The 19,581-nt window shown below is 63.8% G+C and overlaps 1 protein-coding gene across 10 annotated transcripts; it reads right to left on the minus strand.

The window, feature by feature from the left end:
- Positions 1 to 2,700: 2,700 nt before the first annotated feature.
- Mob3a (MOB kinase activator 3A) lies at positions 2,701 to 19,160 on the minus strand. 10 transcript variants are annotated; one of them, XM_078033206.1, is made up of 7 exons: positions 19,002 to 19,158; positions 18,527 to 18,618; positions 12,570 to 12,638; positions 12,122 to 12,218; positions 7,147 to 7,605; positions 4,879 to 5,081; positions 2,701 to 4,106 (listed from the first exon to the last, which is right to left on the minus strand). In XM_078033206.1, exons 5-7 carry the CDS (start codon positions 7,494 to 7,496, stop codon positions 3,451 to 3,453), a joined length of 1,209 nt encoding a protein of 402 aa, XP_077889332.1. In that variant the 5' UTR covers positions 7,497 to 7,605; positions 12,122 to 12,218; positions 12,570 to 12,638; positions 18,527 to 18,618; positions 19,002 to 19,158; the 3' UTR covers positions 2,701 to 3,450. The 10 variants fall into 10 exon arrangements, with proteins under 10 accessions (XP_077889332.1, XP_077889311.1, XP_077889322.1 ...); XM_078033185.1 differs by having other exon boundaries at positions 12,122 to 12,221; XM_078033196.1 differs by having other exon boundaries at positions 18,399 to 18,618.
- Between the last annotated feature and the right edge of the window lie 421 nt (positions 19,161 to 19,581).

The following is a 19,581-nucleotide window of genomic DNA, read 5'->3' on the forward strand; positions in this document are numbered from 1 at the left end:
ACTGAAACAATAAATATTAAAAAAATTAATAATTTAAAAGTGGTCCTTTCATACAATGGAGTATTACTCAGCCATGAAAATGAGCAAGACAAGCTGGGTGTGGTGGCCACACCTATCATCCCAGCCACTGGGGAGGCTGAGATAGGAGGATCACAAATTCCAGCCACCTTGGCAACTTATCAAGACCTTGTCTGAAAATAAAATAAAATTAAAAAGAGTTTTGGGTATGCAGCTCAGTAGTAGAGTACCCTGGGTTCAATCAGCACAGGGGGAAAAGGAAAAAAAAAAAAAAAAGAGCAAGGCTCCACCCAGCACAGTGTGGGTGGCCAGGGGACTTGGGGAGCCAGAGAGAAGGACATGGTGCAGGGCCCACCCGGGAGGTCCCTGGAGTCTGATACCCAGGGACTGGAGGTCAGAGCTCGGTGGAGAGGAGCACTGTGCAGAGGGTGACTGCAGGGCTCTGGAGTCACCCAGAGGACACCCTGTGCTATCACCCTCGCTTGGTCACAGCCTCAGAGGCCAACACAGCCTCCACCTGGCTGCCCTTCTGTGCCAGGGGCCTTTGTCTCCCGGTGGACAAGTGACCAGAAGCCTGGCTTCTCAGCACCTGTGAGCAGCAGAGGCTGAGGAGGACACTGGGTGGACAGTGCGCTGGCCAGGTTCTGTTCCCAGGAGTCTCAGCAGATGGCCTGGCCAGCCCAGGGGACAGGTGTAGGCTGGGCGGATGCAGAGGGCTGTGCCACTGCAGGCCACTGTGCAGACCCTGGCAGCTCCCTGCATCATGGTCCTCCAGGGACCTGGCCGTGGGGCCTCCGCCAGCCTCGTGCCGGTCACATGCTGAGGTCAAGACCAGGGCAGCAGCGGAGCACAGCCAGAGAAGTTTCCAGTAGCTGGTGAATCAGCACTGGGGGGGCTGACCGCACCTCCTCTGCTTTCCAGCCTCTCCAGGGAGGCCAGGGCTGGTCTAGAGGCTGAGCAGCAGAGTGACAGAGCCGGTGGCCTGGGGCTGAGGCCACCTCTGCTGCTTTCCCAGGGGAGGGGCAGCAGCTGCCAGCTGCTCCTGTCTTCCACCCACTGACCAGCTTGGGAGGAGGGTGGTGGCCCAGCAGCACCCCTGGGCGGCCACCCAGGAGGTCAGCAGAAGTACAGAGTGAAGGGCAGCACAGGGCAGCGGAGCTGGACACATGGGGGGCCCAGTCAGCGGGGGACAGGGCACCGCAGCACGTGCATCCTTGTGCTGGAACGTTGTCCCGCGACCAGCAGAAGCACAGTGGCAGCGGCAGCGCAGAGGGACCTGAGGACCTTATGCTCAGTGAGAGCCAGTGTGTGACCCAGGAACAGGAGGGTGCACAGACGGGACGTGGACTCGCGGTGCAGGGCTGGGGACAGACTCATGGGTCACAGCTTCCTTTGGGGTGGTGGACCGTCCGGGAGCTGGGCGGAGGCCGTGGTTGTGCAGTGTCCACAGTCAGTGCACTGAGAACCTAGACTGCGCCTGCGGGGCGCAGGCGGCAGGTCTGTGAGCCGCACCTGGGCCCAGGTGTGCAGCCAGAACCGTGGAGGCACAGGGCCCCCCAGCGACCCAGGCAGCCATCAGGCAGCCTGCCCTCTGTCGGCCAGGACTGGACCTGTCCAGGGCAGGGACAGGTGAGCAGAGCATCAGGAAGGAGCAGAGGACACAGAGGGCAGGAGCTGCCACCCAGCAGGGCTGTGGGGCAGACCCAGGGCACGGGGTGGGGCAGGACAGGGTTCAGGAGGGGCACAGAGTCAGGGGATGGCCCAGCCCTGGTGGAGGGCGCTCAGCAGAGCTGCCCAGGCAGGCAGGCGTGGCATCCTGTCCTGTCTAGGAGCTGAGTTGCTCAGCCAGTGGACGCTGGGCAGTGTTTACTGTGGTGACTCCTGATCCAGAGGCTCTCAAATGGGACTGATTCTGCCACCAGGGGACCCTGGGCCACCTCTTGGGACATGTTTGGCTGTCACAACTGGGTAGCTCCTGGCCTGGAGAGGTGGAGGCAGGGACTGTTGCCCTGCACCCTCAGGCCCCAGGATGCCACCCAGAAGGACCTGCCCTGCCCACAGCCCTGGGGCCTGCTCTGGAGACTCCTCCCAGGGACACTAAGAAGGCTGGAGTGAGGCCCAGGCTGGAGCCGCCTGTGTGCACAGGCTCTGAGGGGCACTCCACCTCCTACCAGGGGCACCAGAGAGGCCTGGAGACGCCCACAGGGTCCACCACGTGGGTGGGGCCTGCCGGGTCCCATGCAGGGATGGGGTGGCTGTGGCTAAGCATGTGGCATCACTAGGTCACATGGGAGACCCATCTGGTCCTGTGCCCTCTCTCCGGATTTGACCAAGCGGAGGCCCAGGTGTGGTGGGGCCAGGAAGGAAGAGGCCCTGGTCCTCTGCCCACGTGGGCTGCCCACTGCTCCCAGCCCCTGCTGCCTGAGGACACAGGGGCACAGAGGTGTGGCCTTCAGCGCAGGAGCCCCTCCCAGTGACAGTCCCCTCTCACTGGGCGGTGCTGAGGACCAGGTATCCAGGAAGCCGCAGCCCAACCCCCAGGGCCTCACTGTGGCCTCTTCCTGTCCACCAGGCCAGCAGCCCTGTGGGACCTGGCTGCGCTTCTGCCTCGCCCAGTCGGCAGGTGAGTGGGGTCAGCCCAGTGCCCCTCTCCGCTGCCCAGATGGTCCCATGAGACTCGAGTGCCCCGATGCGTCTGTTTATTTGAGAAACCCCTTGGGGACAGGATGCCCACGGCTGCTGTCCCACCCCAGACCCTCCTCTGCTGGGAAACGGCAGCACACCCAGCAGCCGGGGTGCCCTGTCCTCCGCGCCCAGGTGGGAGGGTGGTCTCAGAGCAGGGTGGGCGAGGGCAGTGCCAGGGGTTTCAGGGACCTCCTGGTGCATGGCTGCTGGCACAGTGGCCTCCCAGGGCTTGGGGACACGCCCTGTGGCTCCGAGCTCCGGGGTCAGGCAGGACAGTCAGCAGCACTGCTCAGCTGAGCGCCTCCCAGGTGCCGGGGGACAGAGCCCCTGTGGCCTGGGTCAGCAGGGCAGGGCCACGGAGGCCACGGCCGGGGGTGTGGCTGGGGCGGAGCTGGGCCAGGTGAGGAGTCCTTTGGTCATGCCCAGCACAGCCTCCAAGGGAATCGGGGTGTCCCTGGGTTTGGTCCTGTGGCCCTGTGGGGGCGCACAAAGGGTTTCTCTAGAAAGTTCTCAGGCACCTGAAAAAAGGCCACTTCCTGCCCCCGGGCAGTCAGTGGACACATCCAGGAGGGGCTACTCCTGGGCTGGTGGCAGTGGAAGGGACATCCTGGGGTCACTAGTCACTGGTTGGAAAAACACCTTTAAGAACATCTTAAGCCAGGGAGTGGCCACGCCCGTCACCTTGGTGACTCAAGAGGCTGAGGCAGGAGATGGCCAAGGCCAGCCTGGGAGACCCCGAAGACTCTGTCAACACAAAGCGGGCCGCGGGCGGCTCAGGGTGACGGCTCGGGTGACGCCCCCTGGGTTCAACCCCTGGTGCCCCTCCCAAAAGACCTTGAGGGGCAGGACCCCGAGACCTGCAGCACTCAGGCCTGGGCCCCGCAGCACCAGGACCCTCGGCCGGGCGCGGGCAGGTGCCTGGGCACAGAAAGGCCCACACAGGGCCGGCCTGGCCCGGTCATCCCCTCTGGGAAAGGCTGGGGGCTCTGAGGCCGGGAGAGGCTGAGACGGAGCGGGCCTCCCTCCTGGCCCTGGCTGGGACAAGCCTGAAGGCCACAGTGGGGCAGGGCGGGCCTGGGGGCAGTTCTGAGAAGGGCCAGGAGGGGGCGGCAGTGGCAGCCCCGCCACCTGGCAGGAGGACAAGGTCCACAAACACAGTGGGTTTCCCCGGTTGCTAAGAAACAAAATCCCAGTGTCCAGGTTCAGCCTCCTCTTGACAGAGGAGACTGAGGCCAGGGAGAGGACGTGTCCAGGCTGTCCCGGCCAACCCCCGTGAGGTGCGAAGCCCTCAGGATGCTCAGCTGCGGGGACAGACGCCATGGACTCAAAGATGCCCTCCTGCAGGCCCCGGAGGCTGGTGGTGGCCCAGGCTCTTAGCGGCACATCCGTGCGGTCATGTCTTTCTGTGGAGAGAGACAGGACGTCAGAGCCGCCGACACCCACGAGGACAGGCCAAGCGGCAGGGCAGAGCAGGGAGCCAGCTGGCGAGGATGAGATCGGCGGCACAGGAGGACCCCGCTCTGGGCACAGGAGTCCCAGAGCGTGTCCAGGCAGAGCCCGCACCCCGCTGCCCCCCAGCCAGGCAGCAGGAGGGCAGGGCTGGCACCGGGCGGGCAGGGGCTGTGGGACAGACGCTGACAGGAGCTGCAGGGTCCAGCTCCGGGCCTGACCTGGACCTGCTGGGCGCCCCACCCTGGGGTGCCCGCCAGAAGGCGCTCTGTGGCAGAATGAACCCAGAGCAGGGACGGTGCGGTGGCCCCAAGTGTGGGCCCTCTGCTGTTTGGTGGGCTGTCTGGCAGGGGACGGTGCCCACGTCCCCAGAAGCCCAGCAGCACCACAGCCCTGTGACCCCCTTCAAAGCCTTCCTGCTCGAGCTAGTCCCTGTCACCACATCATGGGTTTGGGCCCCAAACTAAAGAAGGGACCTCACTCTCCTTACCCAGGTTGGTCCAGCCTGGGCAGCGCGCAGCCCTCCTCAGCCTCCACAAGCGGGAGAGCGGGGCGGGGCCGGGCTGGCACGGGGCTGGACCCTCACGCCTCCCTCTGCCTGTGGTGGTGGCATTGGCTGGTGGCTTCTGAGCCTCTTGGCCAGGGCTGTGGGCACAGGCTGCCCAGAGCCTTCCGAGGCCGAGCCCAGGCCCCTCTGCATGGCCCCCGCAGCCCGCGGCCTCTCACCAGCGGCTCCAGCTCCTTGGTGTCGATGAGGCCGAACTCGGTGACAAAGTAGTAGAAGTGCTTGTAGCAGGTGTTGACGTGGGCCTCGGAGCCCATCTGCGCGATGCGGTCGAAGTGGTGGATGTACACGTGCACGAAGACGCGGAACAGGCGCGACAGGATCTTCCGCGCCGCCTGCAGGAAGCTCTTGGGGAACGGCGTGCCTGGCAGGTGGGGGACAGGGCGAGGACGCTGCAGGCCGAGGGTGCCCTCCACTGGAGCCACCAGCCTGGACTCTCGAGGCGCAGGGCAGCTGAGGCCTGCCCCGGGCCCCACAGCCTGCCTCCTGGGCACCAGGACGTTGCTGCCCGCAGCTCAGAGAGGAGGCCGCTGGGGAGGCAGCTGGGCTGTGCCCAGGAAGGGCCCCTTTCCCCAGAACGAGGGCAGCGGCCTGAGCCTGGCTGGCCCCACCTGGTGATCCCACTGGGGCTGCCTCTGACCCCAGGAAGCTCCCTCAGAAGCCCCCACTGCAACGCCCACCACGGCTCCTTCCCCTCGTCCCAGAGGACTCTGTCCATGAACCGCCCGAACCAGACCACAGGACGCCAAGGTGACACAGGCGCCCTGGGCTGGACACAGGTCATCCCAGCAGGGCCACTGAGCATTGCCGTGGCCAGGGAGAGACAGACAACACGGCCAGCTGCGGAGCGCCACAGCGTCCATCCTGCACGTCCACGGCCGTGCTGGGAGCTGACCGGGGCGCCCACTGGCCGCACCCCGAGCGCTGTTTACTTGATTGGGAGTCAGGGTCTCCCGCGTTACTCAGGGCTCACTAAGCAGCCCAGGCGGGCTTTGCACTGCCATCCTCCTGCCTTGGCCTCCTGCTTCAGCCTCCCCAGCCACGAGGGTCATGGGTGTGGCTGCAAAACACACACCCACAAGCTGAAGAGCGTCGGCAGGTGGACAGCACTGTGCTTTCTGGGGCCTGGGGTCACTGAATAAAGCACACAGATGTCCCATGTCAGAATTCTCAGTTTGTGTACCTGGCCTCTGTGGGAAAAGGGGCTCTGGGGTGGGACTAGAGTCACCGAGGGTGACCACAGGGTCCTCTGGAGAGGAGGCAGGGAGTTGGGGTCAGAGGGCCTGGAAGACACTGTGCTGCTGGCTCTAGAGCTGGAGGAGGGGACGAGGATGCTCCCTGGGCCTCGGGAGGCTACCGCAGCCCCTGGGTCTACTCGGGCGGGCCCGACCCTGCACCCAGAGCGGCAAGAGGGCGCACAAGTGTGTGGCGAGGCACCTGCGTGGCGCGAGTTGCCGTGGCCCTTGGACCCCCAGGCGCCTCTGCAGCCACTTCTGAACCCGCTGTCCGAGCCTTGTTTCTGGTGAGAAGCCCTGGGGCGGAGGCCACGAGGGCGGGTCGTCCCCTTTGGGAGCAGAGAGGAGCTGGGTGGTGGGCGGTGGCCTCTGGCAGGCTGGGGGGCCCACTCCGAGGGCCCGCTGGGGAGCGGGATGGGGGCACAGACGGGCCAGGAGGAGGCTGGGCTGGGGCTCGGGAGGCCGTGCCGGCTCCTTTCCAGTGCACACTGGCTGCAGAGGCTCCGACAGGAGGGAGGAGACCGTCCCTCACCTGGTGGGGCGCAGAGGCAGAGAGAAGCGGGGACCAAGCAGTGGCCAGCCCAGGCAGGCAGGAGGGACTGTGGACCCCTGTCCCCTCCCATTGCAGAATCCTACCTGCTGGGTCACCCCGGGAGGCTGAGGCCACAGCGCCTCTCCTGCAGCAGCTGACCCTGTCCTTGCTGGTCCCTGCAGGGTCTCTCTCAGGTGCCCCAACTGTCACCGGCCCCCAGGGCCGCTCTCTCCAGGGCTCTTTTGGGTGCTGGATGAACCAGGGCCTCACGCAGGCCAGCAGAGCCCCGCCACCAGGGGCACCCCCCTCTCCCTGCTCTTATGGGACATGTGGCCCACGTGTCCCCAGGGGCCAGGCCAGTACTGTGTGAACTCGAGGGCTCTGCCTAGCCACGCTGTGCCCAGACAGGAACTTTCTGAAATCAGACCAGAGAGGTGAAGCTGTGCAGCTCTGTGACCTCTACAAACCCCGATCTGCACACTTCCAGGCTGGGGGCAGGATGAGGAGCTCAGCTGGTCAGCCCAGGGCTGAGCTGGCCCCGGCCCTCTGCCTGCCTGGTCCCGCGCTGGACCCTGGCGGCCGGGAACTCACCGACGTTGGTGGGGAAAATGTCCTCGTTGTTGATCTGCACCTCCACCCAGTCCATCAGCAGGTCCATGTACCTGGGGGCAGACAGCGCCGTGGGCTTGCGGAAGCGGTGCTCATCCTGCCAGCGGTACTCATACTTGGGCCCCCCAGACATGACGGGGCAGGACTGCTCCGTGCAGCCGTCGCTGATGGTGCCGTAGATGAGGTTGATGCGGTTGAAGAAGTCCACCACGTGCACGGCCACCCAGTCGTTGAGCTCCTCGCCCGGGGGCAGCTGCACAGCCAGCCGCAGGTCCAGCCCCGCGTTCAGCGACGCCTGGGCCCTCTTGTGCAGCTCGAAGCGCTGGGTGCCTGGCTCGAACTTGCGCTTGGGCCGGAAGGTCTTGTCCTTGTTGAAGACTTGCTTCAGGAAGGGGCTGGACATTGTGGCAGAACCACCGTCTTGGGACGCTGCCAAGGACAGGCGGACAGTCCAGGAGGCAGGCCGACAGAGGCCCAGGGAGGCCACCAAGCCCACGACTCCTCCTCTGGACCTGAAACACAGTGGGCGGAGGGCTCAGGACGGTGGGGCCATGGCTGCTCCTGCCGTCTGCACAGTGGCCTGGAGCGTGACGCAGCTGCACCAACCGGGGCCTGCTACTCAGGGACAGGTGGCCCCATGGCTACGTGGCACAGCGGGGCCACCCCAGAGGAGGGGACACTGAGAGGCAGGGCCTGTGGTGCCCGGGACAGCTGGATCCTTCGCTGGATCCGGCAGGCTAGACCCACCGTGCCCAGAGGCTGCCTGTGAGGACAAGCTGAGGTCTGCGGTGGTGGCCATCATAGGAGCTGCCACATGGGACCTCCAGCCTTCACCGGTGATCTTTAATTTTTGGTACAAGGCACTAAATCCAGAGGTGCTTCATCTCTGAGCCACACTCCAGCCCTTTTTATTTTTTTTTAATTTTTCTGTTTTAAAAACAGTGTTAGTGGGCTGGGATGTGGCTCAAGCGGCAGCGCGCTCGCCTGGCATGCATGCGGTACGGGTTCGACCCTCAGCACCACATACCAACAAAGATGCTGTGTCTGCCGAGAACTAAAAATAAATATATATTTTAAAATAAATAAATAAATAAAAACAGTGTTAGCTGCAGATGACAAATCCTCCCTCAGTTCAGTCTGTGATGTGGCCAGTCTCTCCCACGGAGCTGCGACCCAGCCCCCGTCCTATTTTCTTGGGAGACGGGGTCTTGCTAAGCTGCTGAGGTCACACGTGTGCACAGGTTCTGACAAAGGGTCACTGAGGACAGGAGAAAGCCGAATCCTGGGAGGAGGTGACCCTGGGCCAACTGGGTGGTCCTGAATCCAGTGGTCAGTTGTGGGAACAGCTCTGAATGACCACGCCTTCCAGTCCCGAAGCACGAGGCTCTGACCAGTCCCTACATTTCGTGGTGACTTGGGAGGGTCTCCGGGTGTAGGTGTCACTCCCGGGGACTGAGCTGCGCTCGCCTGCTCCTCTGTAACCTGCCCCTGGCCTCCTCTGAATGGCTTGTCCTCAATAAAAGGGTTCAGCACGTGCTCTCTCTCCCTCTCTCTCTCTCCACAGACCCCAAGGTCAGAGGAACCGTCCCAGGACCCAAAGAAGAAAGTATCTCTGCCTCTGTGTGTTATTTCATGGAGCCCAGTTCCCCTGGGTGACCCTGAGTGTCCAGCAGTGGGAAGTGACAGTCAGTGTCCTCGTGAGACGACACAGTGGGGACGCCACGTGAAAAAGGCCACAGCCCAGGACACCGAGGACCACGTGCTGTGGAGGGGCCTGGACGACCCTGCCTGGGCCTCGGAGGGAGCCGGCCCCGCCCGCCCCGACCTGGACCCCTGGACGTCGTCAGCAGGCTCCTGCTGCATCATGGACGGGAGTCACGCTACTCCAGGGTGATCTCACCCCAACTAAGGCACATCGTCAAAGGTGGCACTTCCAAATAGGGCTCCACTGCCAGGCTCCAGGCGGACGTGAACTGGGGACCTTACACACCTAAGTACAGAAACCTCCAGGAGCCGGGCACCGCTGCCACCTCATCCCAGCTCCGGGGAGGCCAAGGCCAGCCTCAGCAACTGAGACCCGGTCCCAAAATAAAACATGAAAAGGGCTGGGGCATGGCTCAGTGGGTGTCCTCGTCACGTCTGCTGGGAGGCTGCCCCATACCCGCCGCACACAGAGAGCCAGCGGCCCTGCCGACAGCGCAGAGCGAGGACCCTCACCCAAAGTGGGGGGAAGTCACAGAGGTCAGAACTGTGAGTCGGGGCATGGTTTAGGACTGTCCAGGCCCAGCTTCACCACAGGGTCCTCACGAGAGGACGCAGGAGGGCCTGGGGCAGAGAGCTGGAGGTGGCCCTGGTCTGGCCCAGCAGGGCCTGCGTCAGCTCCCGGCCACAGCTGCGGGGAAGAGCATGCCGTTTTCAGCCAGAGCACGGTGACTTCTGGTGTCAACAGGAAACCCAGAGACAAGCGGCCACCACTTAAAGGAGGGCAGAGTCACCACGTGGTCACGGCTGCATCACCCAGGTCCCGGGCAAACACAGCCCAGGTGCTGGCCCTCTGGTCCCCTTTGGGGCTGTGGGTACAGGGAGGTGGACGTGGGACAGCAGGGGTTGAGCAACCCCAGGAGGGAAGGCTGGCTGCAGCCTCAGGCCCAGGAACGGGACGAGCCAGCTGCACTCTTGGTAGGACGGCGGGTGTCAGCGTGAGTGTAACCAGAGAGCACAGTGTGGCAGGGCGTGGGGAAATAGGCCCCCAGCCAGCCGCACTGGGAGATGGTGCAGTGCTGGGGACAGAGCTGGAGGTCCTGCTACACAAAGCCGTGCACATCCTGCTCACACGCCCAGGCCACACAGCCGGAGGAGCCAGGCATCCACCAAGAGACTGAGGACAGACGTGACGTCATTCACCCAGAGCGTCCTTGGCCAGGGCAGGAACGCGGTGGCACAGCGGCAGCGTGGATGAACCTGAGGTCCTGGTGCTGAGTGACAGCCAGACACGCAAGGTCACAGCGTGGGTCCCGTGACAGGAGACTCCAGGACAGGAGTCCCAGAGACAGGACAAGGACCGCAGTTGCAGGGGTGGGAGGGGCGGGGCTTGCTTCTGGTGGGATGGAATGTTCTGGACCCAACCCTGAGGATGCATTAATCGCTGACTTGCATGCTTGACACAGCGAGGTGCACGCACTCAGCCACAGCCTCAGCAAGGCTGTCACCGGGCGCCGGCCTCTGCGGCAGCTCCTCCTGGGCTCAGCACTGGCCAGGCTCCGGCTGCACAGCCACGACAAGTGCACCGGACGAGGTGCGGGCTGACCCCCGACACGGGGGACACGCATGGGGACGTGGCTCCCCGGTTGTACCAGGGCAGGGAGGACCCCGCCTTGTTGCACTGCCGGCAGTGCCTGGGCCTCACCTCAGGCTCCCTGCCACCTGGACTGACCTGACCAGGGCGTCACACCTCACATTGCTTTTTGTGGTGCTGGGGGTTGAGCCCAGGGCCTTGTGCGTGCCAGGCCGGCCTCGACCAGCCCCGCACTATCCCCAGCCCTCTCTATCCCCAGCCCCGCACTATCCCCAGCCCCCGCACTATCCCCAGCCCTCTCTATCCCCAGCCCTCTCTATCCCCAGCCTCACTTGGCATCTTCCTGGGAGACGTGCACGTCCTCTGACACACAGGTAAACTGGCCTCCCCTCAGCACTGTGCGCCCTGGGCTGGGTGTCCTGGGCTCTGTTGGGTGTTGAGCAGCATCCCTGGCCTCCACCAGTCATGAAGACCACCAGTGTCCCCAGACGTGACCCAGAGTCACCTGAGTGAGCCCAGGTCAGAAGGAGGCGGACCCACCAGCACCCTGCGCACACGCAGGTGGACAGTCTAGAGCAGGATGCAGCCCAGCAGCCTCCTCGAGGCCTGGGCTCCTCGCCGGGTCCCCGGGCCCCGCTGCGGCTCCCCACCAGCCAGCAGCAAGCACGGATTTGCCGGGTGGGAACAGGCCCCCTGCCTGCTCTTCTGCCTAGGAGGACTGACCTGGCAGGCCACCTTACACGGACCCTGAGAAGCTCTGACCCCCAAGGCCACCTGGGCCTTGGTGTCTGGTGTCTCTCCTGGTGGCGCGGCCACCCAGGACGCACTCAGGCGGGGCTGAGGAGGCAGGGCCCTGCAGGCCTCACCTCCACCACCACTGCCCTCGCTGCTCCCTGCCTCCCGAGGAGGAGACCCCGCCAGGGCAGCAGGGCCAGGAAGCTCCTGGGCCCCCGAAATCCCAGTGCCCGTGGCCACCAGGGCTCCAGCAGAGGCTTGCTCACAGGTCTCACCGACCTCCAGACGCCTGCCCAGGAAGAGCGCCGGCCTCACTGCACCCCCTGGGCCCTGCTCACCCCTAAGTTCCTCATTCACCAGGCACACAGTCCCCAAGGCTGACAGAAGCCACAGCACAAAGACACTCAGGCTGCGCGGCCGGCGGCGCCCGTTCAGGGCGCGTCCAGAACAGTGCTGGGGTTCCTTCCAACACTGTCACCTGGACAGGGCAGGAGGAGCCCAGAGCAGTGCAGGAGCAGGGCCCACCACGGAGGCCCGGAAGGCCTTCCAGGGCCTTCACAGCCGTGATGTGGCCGCAGACTGACCAGGCTCTGGGCTGACCGGCAGCTTCGGAGGAGACGTCCCTGGACTGGGGCTGGGGTCAGGGAAGGCGAGCAACCCTGCGTCTCCGCTCAGGCGCCTCCCTCCAGAGGCCTGCCCCCTCCCGCCCTCACATCCGTCCACCCGAGCCGCCAGGACTGTTCCAGAAGCTGGGGGGTGGAAGGCTGGCTTCCGCCTCCTCAGAGCCTGGGACACAGCATCTTTGGGGGTGAAATGAGTCCTGCAAACCCCTGGGCAGGCGCCCGTCAAGGGCACCGCGTCCTATCAGGGACACCCATCCACGACCGGGGTGCCGCTCTAGGAAGGCCGCAGGCCGGCGGCGGGGGGCCAGGCTGGGTGTGCTGTGGCTCCTCCCGCGCCCCAGGGCCGGTCCCTGCTTCGGGGTCCTTTTCCCTGACCTTCAGGGTACTCCCAGCACTTCTGAGTTGGGTGGCGATGTCTCCGGATTTTCCTCGTTTTCCCACAAATGGATGAGACAGCAATGACCTTTGGAAGCTTCTAGAAGAATGAAAGGTAAGATGACAAATTCCTCTGCCTCAAACACAAAACCTTTTTCCTTTCTTAATAAAAACAAAATATAACATAGTTCCTCTAAGACAACTAACTGCTGTGACCCCTCCCCGGCTGAGGTGCGGCCCACAGTTGCCCATTTCCTTCCGGCAGTTTCCACATACTGCCACCACTGTGGGGGGTGAGGCCCAAGTTCAGAGGTTGGTTCTGTATTTTCTTGATCAGTGTGCAACACTGGCCTCTGGCCTGGCAACCCTACTGTTTGGCAGATGATGTTTGAAGCCTCGACTCTGCCCTGTGAACAAAGGTAGCCCCCAGTGCTGCCTTCCAGTCTACCTTGGTCCTGGGTCTGGGCTCAGTGGGGCCCTTGGCTGGCACGCTCCAGGCCTGGGTTCTTCCCCAGCACTGCAAAACAAGAAAAAGAGAAAACAAATGAAGCAGCTCCTGTCAGGGGTGCGTCCTGGGGCCCAGCTCCCATCGGGGGTGCATCCTGGGGGCCAGCTCCCATCTGGGTGCGTCCTGGGGCCCAGCTCCCGTCGGGGGTGCATCCTGGGGGCCAGCTCCCATCTGGGTGCGTCCTGGGGCCCAGCTCCCGTCGGGGGTGCATCCCGGGGGCACACTCAACCCTCTGGATAATCTTTTCTTTTGGCTTAAAATAGATAGAATTGACAAATTAGAATAAATAAATGATTTTTTTTGCTGATTTTCTTTTTTTGGTCTTTTTTGGAACCGCGGGTCGAACCCAGGGCTTTGCTATGCAAGGCAGACGCTTTGCCAGGGAGCTCCACCCCAGCCGCACACCCTGTGTGGAAAATCCAACCCTTCTACCCAATCATGAAGTCGTGTAGTTACGGCCACCAGCCCACTGCAGAGCACCCGCGTCCCCAGAGGGACTGTCCCACAGCAGCCATCCCAGCCCCCACTGCGGGCCGCATCCAGGTCTGTGAAAGGCTTGTTCAGCCCTAGACCGGGAGCTGTGGTCGGGCCCAACTCCCCAGCAGGCCTCTGCAGACGTCACAGGCCAAGACAAGCTAAGATGAGGTCCCACTGGAGGAAGTGGCTGGTGTCCCCACAGGGAGGAGGGACTCAGGAAGTAGCACAGCCAGGGATGGCTAGAGCCCCGGGCGCTGCAGAGCAGGAAGGGCCTGTGGCTGTGTGTGGCGTGGACTGGCCTCACTCCTCGGGCCCTTCCAGCACAGGAAGTGAGCTGGGGACCTGCTTGGTCACCCACACCCATGGAGCCGAGTCCCACCTTGATGCACCTCAGGGGCCAAGGAGGGTGCATGCTCCATAAGACCCTCTGTCCAGGGAGCTGCCAATGCCCTCGGTGCCTGGGCTCGTGGGAGGGCCAGGGCCAGCCTCGACTCAGCCTGAGGGCTGGCGCTCGGAGGCCACAGCCCTCACTTTTCCCCACAACCACAGGCCTCCTCAGGCAGCGCCGCCATGTTGGGACGTCGGTGCTGCCACAATGGAGGGCCCCGGTGTGGAGCGGGGCAGGCCAGGGCACTGCTGGACCCCGCAGCCCCAGCACGCCACCCTGGCGCCCAGGGAGCCCCTCCTGCGAGCACCGAGGCCAGGCCCGGACACAGGGCTCCGCGTCTCCCTCCCCAGCAGGCAGCTCCAGGGCCCACCAGCGCTGCTGGTCTGGCCTGAGGGGCAGCAGGATCCCTGTGGCTTCGGCCCCGGACAGTGCCTCCCATCTGCTCACCGTGATCCAGGGCTGGGCAGGGAGGAGCCTCCCGCACCAGGGAGTCCAGGGGCAAGCGCAGCAGGGACACTCTTACTGCTGCTCGGGGACCCTGGGGACTCCAGTTTTACTTCTCTTTGGCTTCAGGGACCTGAACCCAGGCGCTGGTGCAACAGGAGGTGCCCGTGGGAGGGTCTTAACTCTTACTTTTGGGTGCCTGCACCCGAGACCTTTTGCTGTCTTTTTCTTAACTGCAGTTTTAGGGATCAAATCTGGGGGTGCTCTATCACCCCAGCCCTTTTGAGACAGGTCTGAGTTGCCCAGACTGGCCTGGACCTTGAGATCCTCCTGCCTCAGTCCCAAGCAGCTGGCATGGCAGGCCTGCACCACCCTGCTGGGCTTAGCTCTTAACTCTTTTTCAGTTTTTAATACTTGTCGATGGACAGCATGCTTTTATGCTATTCACTTTTACGTGGGGCTGAGGGTGGAACCCAGGGCCTCACACGTGCCAGGCGAGCGCCCTTCCACTGAGCCACTGCCCAGCCTTGGCCTTTACTTGTTAATAACTCACTACTGAATACAACAGTGGTTAATTAAAAGTGCCCGTTTATGTTAATGAACGCACCTAACACAGGTCGGAGCCAGAGGAAACCCCTAGGAGACTGGCGGTCCCCTGCAGGGCAGGAATGAGGCAGTGCCCTTCTTTCTTGGTGCTATTTTTATGGTGGGCTGCCACCGAGCCTCATCCAGCCTTGGCGTGTTTTTCTGAGATGAGGTCTTCCTGCCTCCAACTCACCTTCCGCGCACCCTCCCGAGCGGCTGCATCACAGGTGGGTCCCTGACCAGGCAGCGCTGGACACTGTGGACGTGGGGTGGGCTCATTCTGTGGTGGGCACCCTGGGCACTGCAGGGTGCTGCACAACACCCTGGGTCCCCCATTCCAGCCAGGAGCTGCCCCAGTTTTGACAACACACATCCCAGACGTGGTCAGGAGACCCGACAGCAGCACCGACTTGGGTGGGACCCTCTGTATGCGGGGAGCAGCCCACCCTCTGCTGCAGGAGGCACCCCCAGAGCTCCTCAAGGCCCACCCGCCCCGCCTGCCCACTTCCCTGGGCCCAGGCCTGGGCAGCCCCTGCCTGGATGCTCCTGAAACTAGTACCCCAGCCCAGGCGGGGGTGACTCACTGCCTGGACTTCAAGGGCCCTTGGGCCCTGTTCCCACCAGGACACCCCGGCTCGCCCCGCCTTCACCCGCAGTGGGCAGGATCCCTGTGTGGTCCCTCCCTCTCCTTCCAGCTCCGCCTGGTGTGAGCTCAGGGCCAGAAACACTTGTGCCCCCCGACACGTGTGTGAGCACAGTGCCCTCTGCCCTGCCCTTCAAAATAGACTGCCACGGCTGGGCGCACAGCTCAGGTGGCAGAGGGCCCGCCTCACATGCACATGGCCCTGGGTCCAATCCCAGCACCTCGAAAACCAAAAACCAAAACCACAAATCCAACGGGCCGGGCCGAGCTCTGCCCAGAGCCATGGAAGACAGCAGCAAGACAACAGGAAGAAAAGGGCTGGAGTGGCCAGCACCAAGCCCAGCCCCACGCCCAGCCCCACGTCCAGCCCCGCTACGGGAGGGAGAGGGGACCGGAGGGAGAGGCAGCAGTGGCCAGGAGACAGAGGCCTGGGGTCTGCGCTGGACCTGGGGAGGACTCCTGCCCAGAATCCATTCCTGAAGTCCACGGCCTTTTCTGGTTAAGGCACTGGACTCCGGAACACCCAGGAGAAGGAGCCCCTGAAGCGGGGGTGTGGGGTGGGGGTGTGGGGTATGGGGGTGTGTGGGGGGTGTGTGGGTGTGGGGTGGGGGTGTGGGGGTGAGGGGTATGGGTGTGTGTGAGGGGTGTGGGGGTGAGGGTGTGGGGGTGTGGGGGTGAGGGGTATGGGGGTGTGTGTGGGGTGTGGGGGTGTGTGTGGGGGTGTTGGTGTGTGGGGTGTGTGGGGTGTGTGGGGGGGTGTGGTGTGTGTGTGAGGGGTATGGGGGTGTGGGGTGTGGGGTATGTGGGGTGTGTGTGTGGGGGTGTGGGGTGTGTGTGGGGGTGTTGGTGTGTGGGGTGTGGGGGGGGGTGTGGGGTGTGGGGTGTGGGGTGTGTGGGGGGGTGTGGGGTGTGGTGTGTGTGTGGGGGGGTGTCGGTGTGTGGGGTGTGGGGGGTGTGTGAGGGGTATGGGGGTGTGGGGTGTGTGGGGATGTGTGGTGTGTGGGGTGTGTGTGGGGGGTGTGGGGGGTGTGTGGGGGTGTGGTGTGTGTGTGTGTGGGGGTGTCGGTGTGTGGGGTGTGTGGGGTGTGTGTGGGGGGGGTGTGGGGTGTGTGGGGTGTCGGTGTGTGTGTGTGTGGGGGGTGTGGTGTGTGTGTGGGGGTGTCGGTGTGTGGGGTGTGTGGGGTGTGTGGGGGGGTGTGTGGGGTGTGTGTGGGGGTGTCTAGAACTTCCCAGGGTAAACCCGGCCCTGGGCCACAGGGGACTCCCAGGCCACCTGATCAGGAGGGGCCAAGCCTGTCCTGACAGAAGAGCAGGGGGACTTTCCAGGGAAGGGGGGGCCTGGGCGGGATGTCACACAGACAGGCGGCACTGTGGGGCACATCCCCAGCCCTATTTACATCTAAGACAGGGTCTCCTTAAATTGCTGAGGGATTCATTGAGTTGCTGAGGCTGCTCTCAACTCACAGTCCCTTTGCCGCAGCCTCCGCGGGGTGGCTGCGATTGGAGGTCCACGCGTTCAGGAACCCCAAGGCCACTTTTGCTCCTGAGAGAGGAAAGTAACACTGCCCCTGGGGCTGCTGTCAGCAGGGGCCGGAGCTCCCCATGCGCCCCGTGAGCAGCACCCACCGAGGGGAGAGCCGAGCCCGGGAGGGCCAGGCCAGGGCTGCAGCACTGCCCAGGGCAGCCCTCAGGACGCTGGGTGGGGAGCTGCCTGAGGACACTGGGACACCAGCAGTCCCGCGACCACGCTGTGACAAGTGCACCGCTCTAGTGTGGGATGTCGGGGAGCACCTGTGGGGACAGGGGACCGTGGGACCTTTATGTGCCTTATGTTCAACTGTGCCACCCTTAACGCCACGACCCCAGGGGAGCGAGCGGCACCCGTGCTGAGGGCCCAGCCGCCAGGGCGCGGGGAAGGGCTCCCGGAGCCCAGGAACTCGAGGCCAGCTGCGCAGCAGTGAAAGGCCCCGGCTTAAGACTGAACCCCGGATACCGAGTGGCGCTCCTCTGGCCTGGGCGAGTCTCTGCTTCCGTCCCCAGCACCGCACACACTCCAAAATAGGAAAGAAAAGTGAGATAACAAAGTGGCAGCTAGCTGGGGTGGTGGCACACGCCTGGAAGCCAGTGACTCACAGGCTGAGGCAGGAAGACCGCAAGTTCAGAGTCAGACTCAGCAACCAAGAGAGGCCCTGAGCAACTTAGTGAGGCCCCGACTCAAATGAGACTGGATATAAAGACCGGGGGGCTCAGAGTGGAGTGCATCAAAAATAGATAAACAAAGATGAAAGAAGATACAATAAAAAGGCCATGCAACAGGCCTGACCTGAGGAGGAGACTCTCTCCACGTCGCCCTTGGGAAAAGTGGACACAGGGTAGGGGACAGGGACAGGAAATACTGGACTTCTACCTTGTTCCCACTCAGACAACGTGATGAGTGGATTCTAACAACAAAGTCCACACGGGGGTCACAGCCTGTCCCCAGAGTTCTCCCTGGGCCTCTGAGGCTGCTCCTCTGCCCAGGCCAGGGCTCTCCTGCCTGCTGCCACCTGCTGAACTTGGACAACACCAAACAACCCACAAAGGCGCCTCTGCGTCCCCCACACTCAGGGGAAGGCCGTGAACAGGCAAGTGGCCCGGGCTGTCGCCCCAGCTCCTCAGGAGGCTGAGGCTGGAGGATCCTGAGGTCCAGGCCAGCCCAGGCCACTCAGTGAGACCATTTCAATGTAACATTAAAAAAAAAAAAAAAGGTCTGGGGATGATCTCAGTGGTACAGTGCCCCTGGGCTCGATCCCAGGACAGGAAACAAGCAAAGCTGCTGTGAGAAGGAAGGGGATGAGCCCCTGAGACCCAGGAGCAGAGGGGGACGGCTCTCATCTCACAGGCCATCAGTGACTGTCCTTGGCCGTCGCTGAGGGACAGCCGGGACTTCAGGGAGGCCTCATTAGTGTTTCTTCTGTAAAAGGAGGCGACTAAGAAATGCCCCAGGAAGGAAGGTGAGAGCTGGCCAGGACACTGTCCCCAACCTCGCATAAAAAGACTGAGCCTTGAGTGTTGGCTGGGTTTGAGCAAAGGTTCTACCACTGAGCCACACCCCCAGGACACCGTGTCCCTTCTTATTTTTATTTTTTAAATTATTTGTTTATTTTTGGTCCTGGGGATTGCACTCAGGGGCACTCCACCACTGAGCCACACCCCAGCCCTGTTTTGTATTTTATGTAGAGACAGGTCTCACTGAGCTGATCTGAGGCTGGCTTTGACCTCCGGCCTCAGCCTCCCGAGCCGCTGGAGTTCCGGCGTGCACCACCGCGCCCGGCTTCTCTCTGAGACACAGTCTCACTGCGTTGCCGGCTGGACACGAACTTGGGATCCTGTGCCTTCGGCCTGTCCAGGGGCTGGGATGTCAGGCGTGGCCACGCACCGGCTTCCAGGCCTTTTTATAAAGACCGTGGACACTGAGAACAAATTCAAGCCCCAGAGCGCAGGTCAGGGGCGGCCGCTAAGCCGCTGGGGCAGTCAGTCCAGCGGGAGGAGAGCGGCTGGCAACTACGGCTTGGTCCGGCGCCCCCGCCGCCCGCCTTCGACCCCCAGCATCCGGCTCCCGCCGCCCGATTTCAGCCGCCAGGACCGGGCTCCCGCCGCCCGCCTTCGCCCCCCGAGCATCCGGCTCCCACCGCCCGATTTCAGCCGCCAGGACCGGGATCCCGCCGCCCGCCTTCGCCCCTCCAGCACCCGATTCCCGCCGCCCGATTTCAGCCGCCAGGACTGGGATCCGCCGCCCGCCTTCGCCCCCCCAGCATCCGGCTCCCGCCGCCCGATTTCAGCCGCCAGGACCCACCTGGTCGCCTCACGTCCGCCCGGCACTTCCAGCTCCCGCCTCCCCTCAGTCTGGCCGCCACCGCCTGACCGCCGATCGCGGAGGGACACGCGGCGGAGGCACACACCGAAGGCCCCGCCCCGGCCGCACCCGCGGAGCCGGACCTACTTCCCCTACAGGCCCGGCCCCGGATGGAGGTGCGACGTCACTGCCCCGAAAAGGAGGCGCGGGTACTGACCGACAGCCGGGCGGGCCGGGCCGCGTTCCTGTTGCCTAGCAACCACCAGGGGCTGGAGCCTGGTGGGAGGCCTGTGGGAGGAGCTTCTGTGGTACTTGTAACGTGGGGCGGGGCCTCAGCCCCGGCCAGGCCGTGAGGAGCTGGCTTCCGGGGTTGGCGCATGCGTGAGACCCTGTCTGTGAGGGGGCTCCAATATGGGGGTGGAGTCTTCTCTGTGAGTGGCGTTTCGTAGGCGGGGCCTGAGAAGGGACAGGTGCCAGACTTTGCCAGTTGAGGCCGGGGGCGGGGCCTTTCTCGGGGGCGTGGCTTCGCTGAGGGCGGGTTTGCGCCGTTGGTTGGTGCGCGGCGGGAGGGCGTGGCACG

Source organism: Ictidomys tridecemlineatus, chromosome 2 (genome assembly GCF_052094955.1).
Source record: "Ictidomys tridecemlineatus isolate mIctTri1 chromosome 2, mIctTri1.hap1, whole genome shotgun sequence".
In the NCBI taxonomy this organism is placed as follows: domain Eukaryota; kingdom Metazoa; phylum Chordata; class Mammalia; order Rodentia; family Sciuridae; genus Ictidomys; species Ictidomys tridecemlineatus.

What these genes read in the sequence shown, in the direction of transcription:
- Mob3a (XM_078033209.1), bottom strand. Translation starts at nt 7,496, where the DNA reads ATGTCCAGCCCCTTCCTGAAGCAAGTCTTCAACAAGGACAAGACCTTC. An exon ending in ACGGCGCTGTCTGCCCCCAG is followed by an intron (nt 5,082 to 7,146) that starts GTACATGGACCT and finishes CCCACCTGCCAG; the next exon opens with GCACGCCGTTCCCCAAGAGC. An exon ending in CCAAGGAGCTGGAGCCGCTG is followed by an intron (nt 4,107 to 4,878) that starts GTGAGAGGCCGC and finishes CTCTCTCCACAG; the next exon opens with AAAGACATGACCGCACGGAT.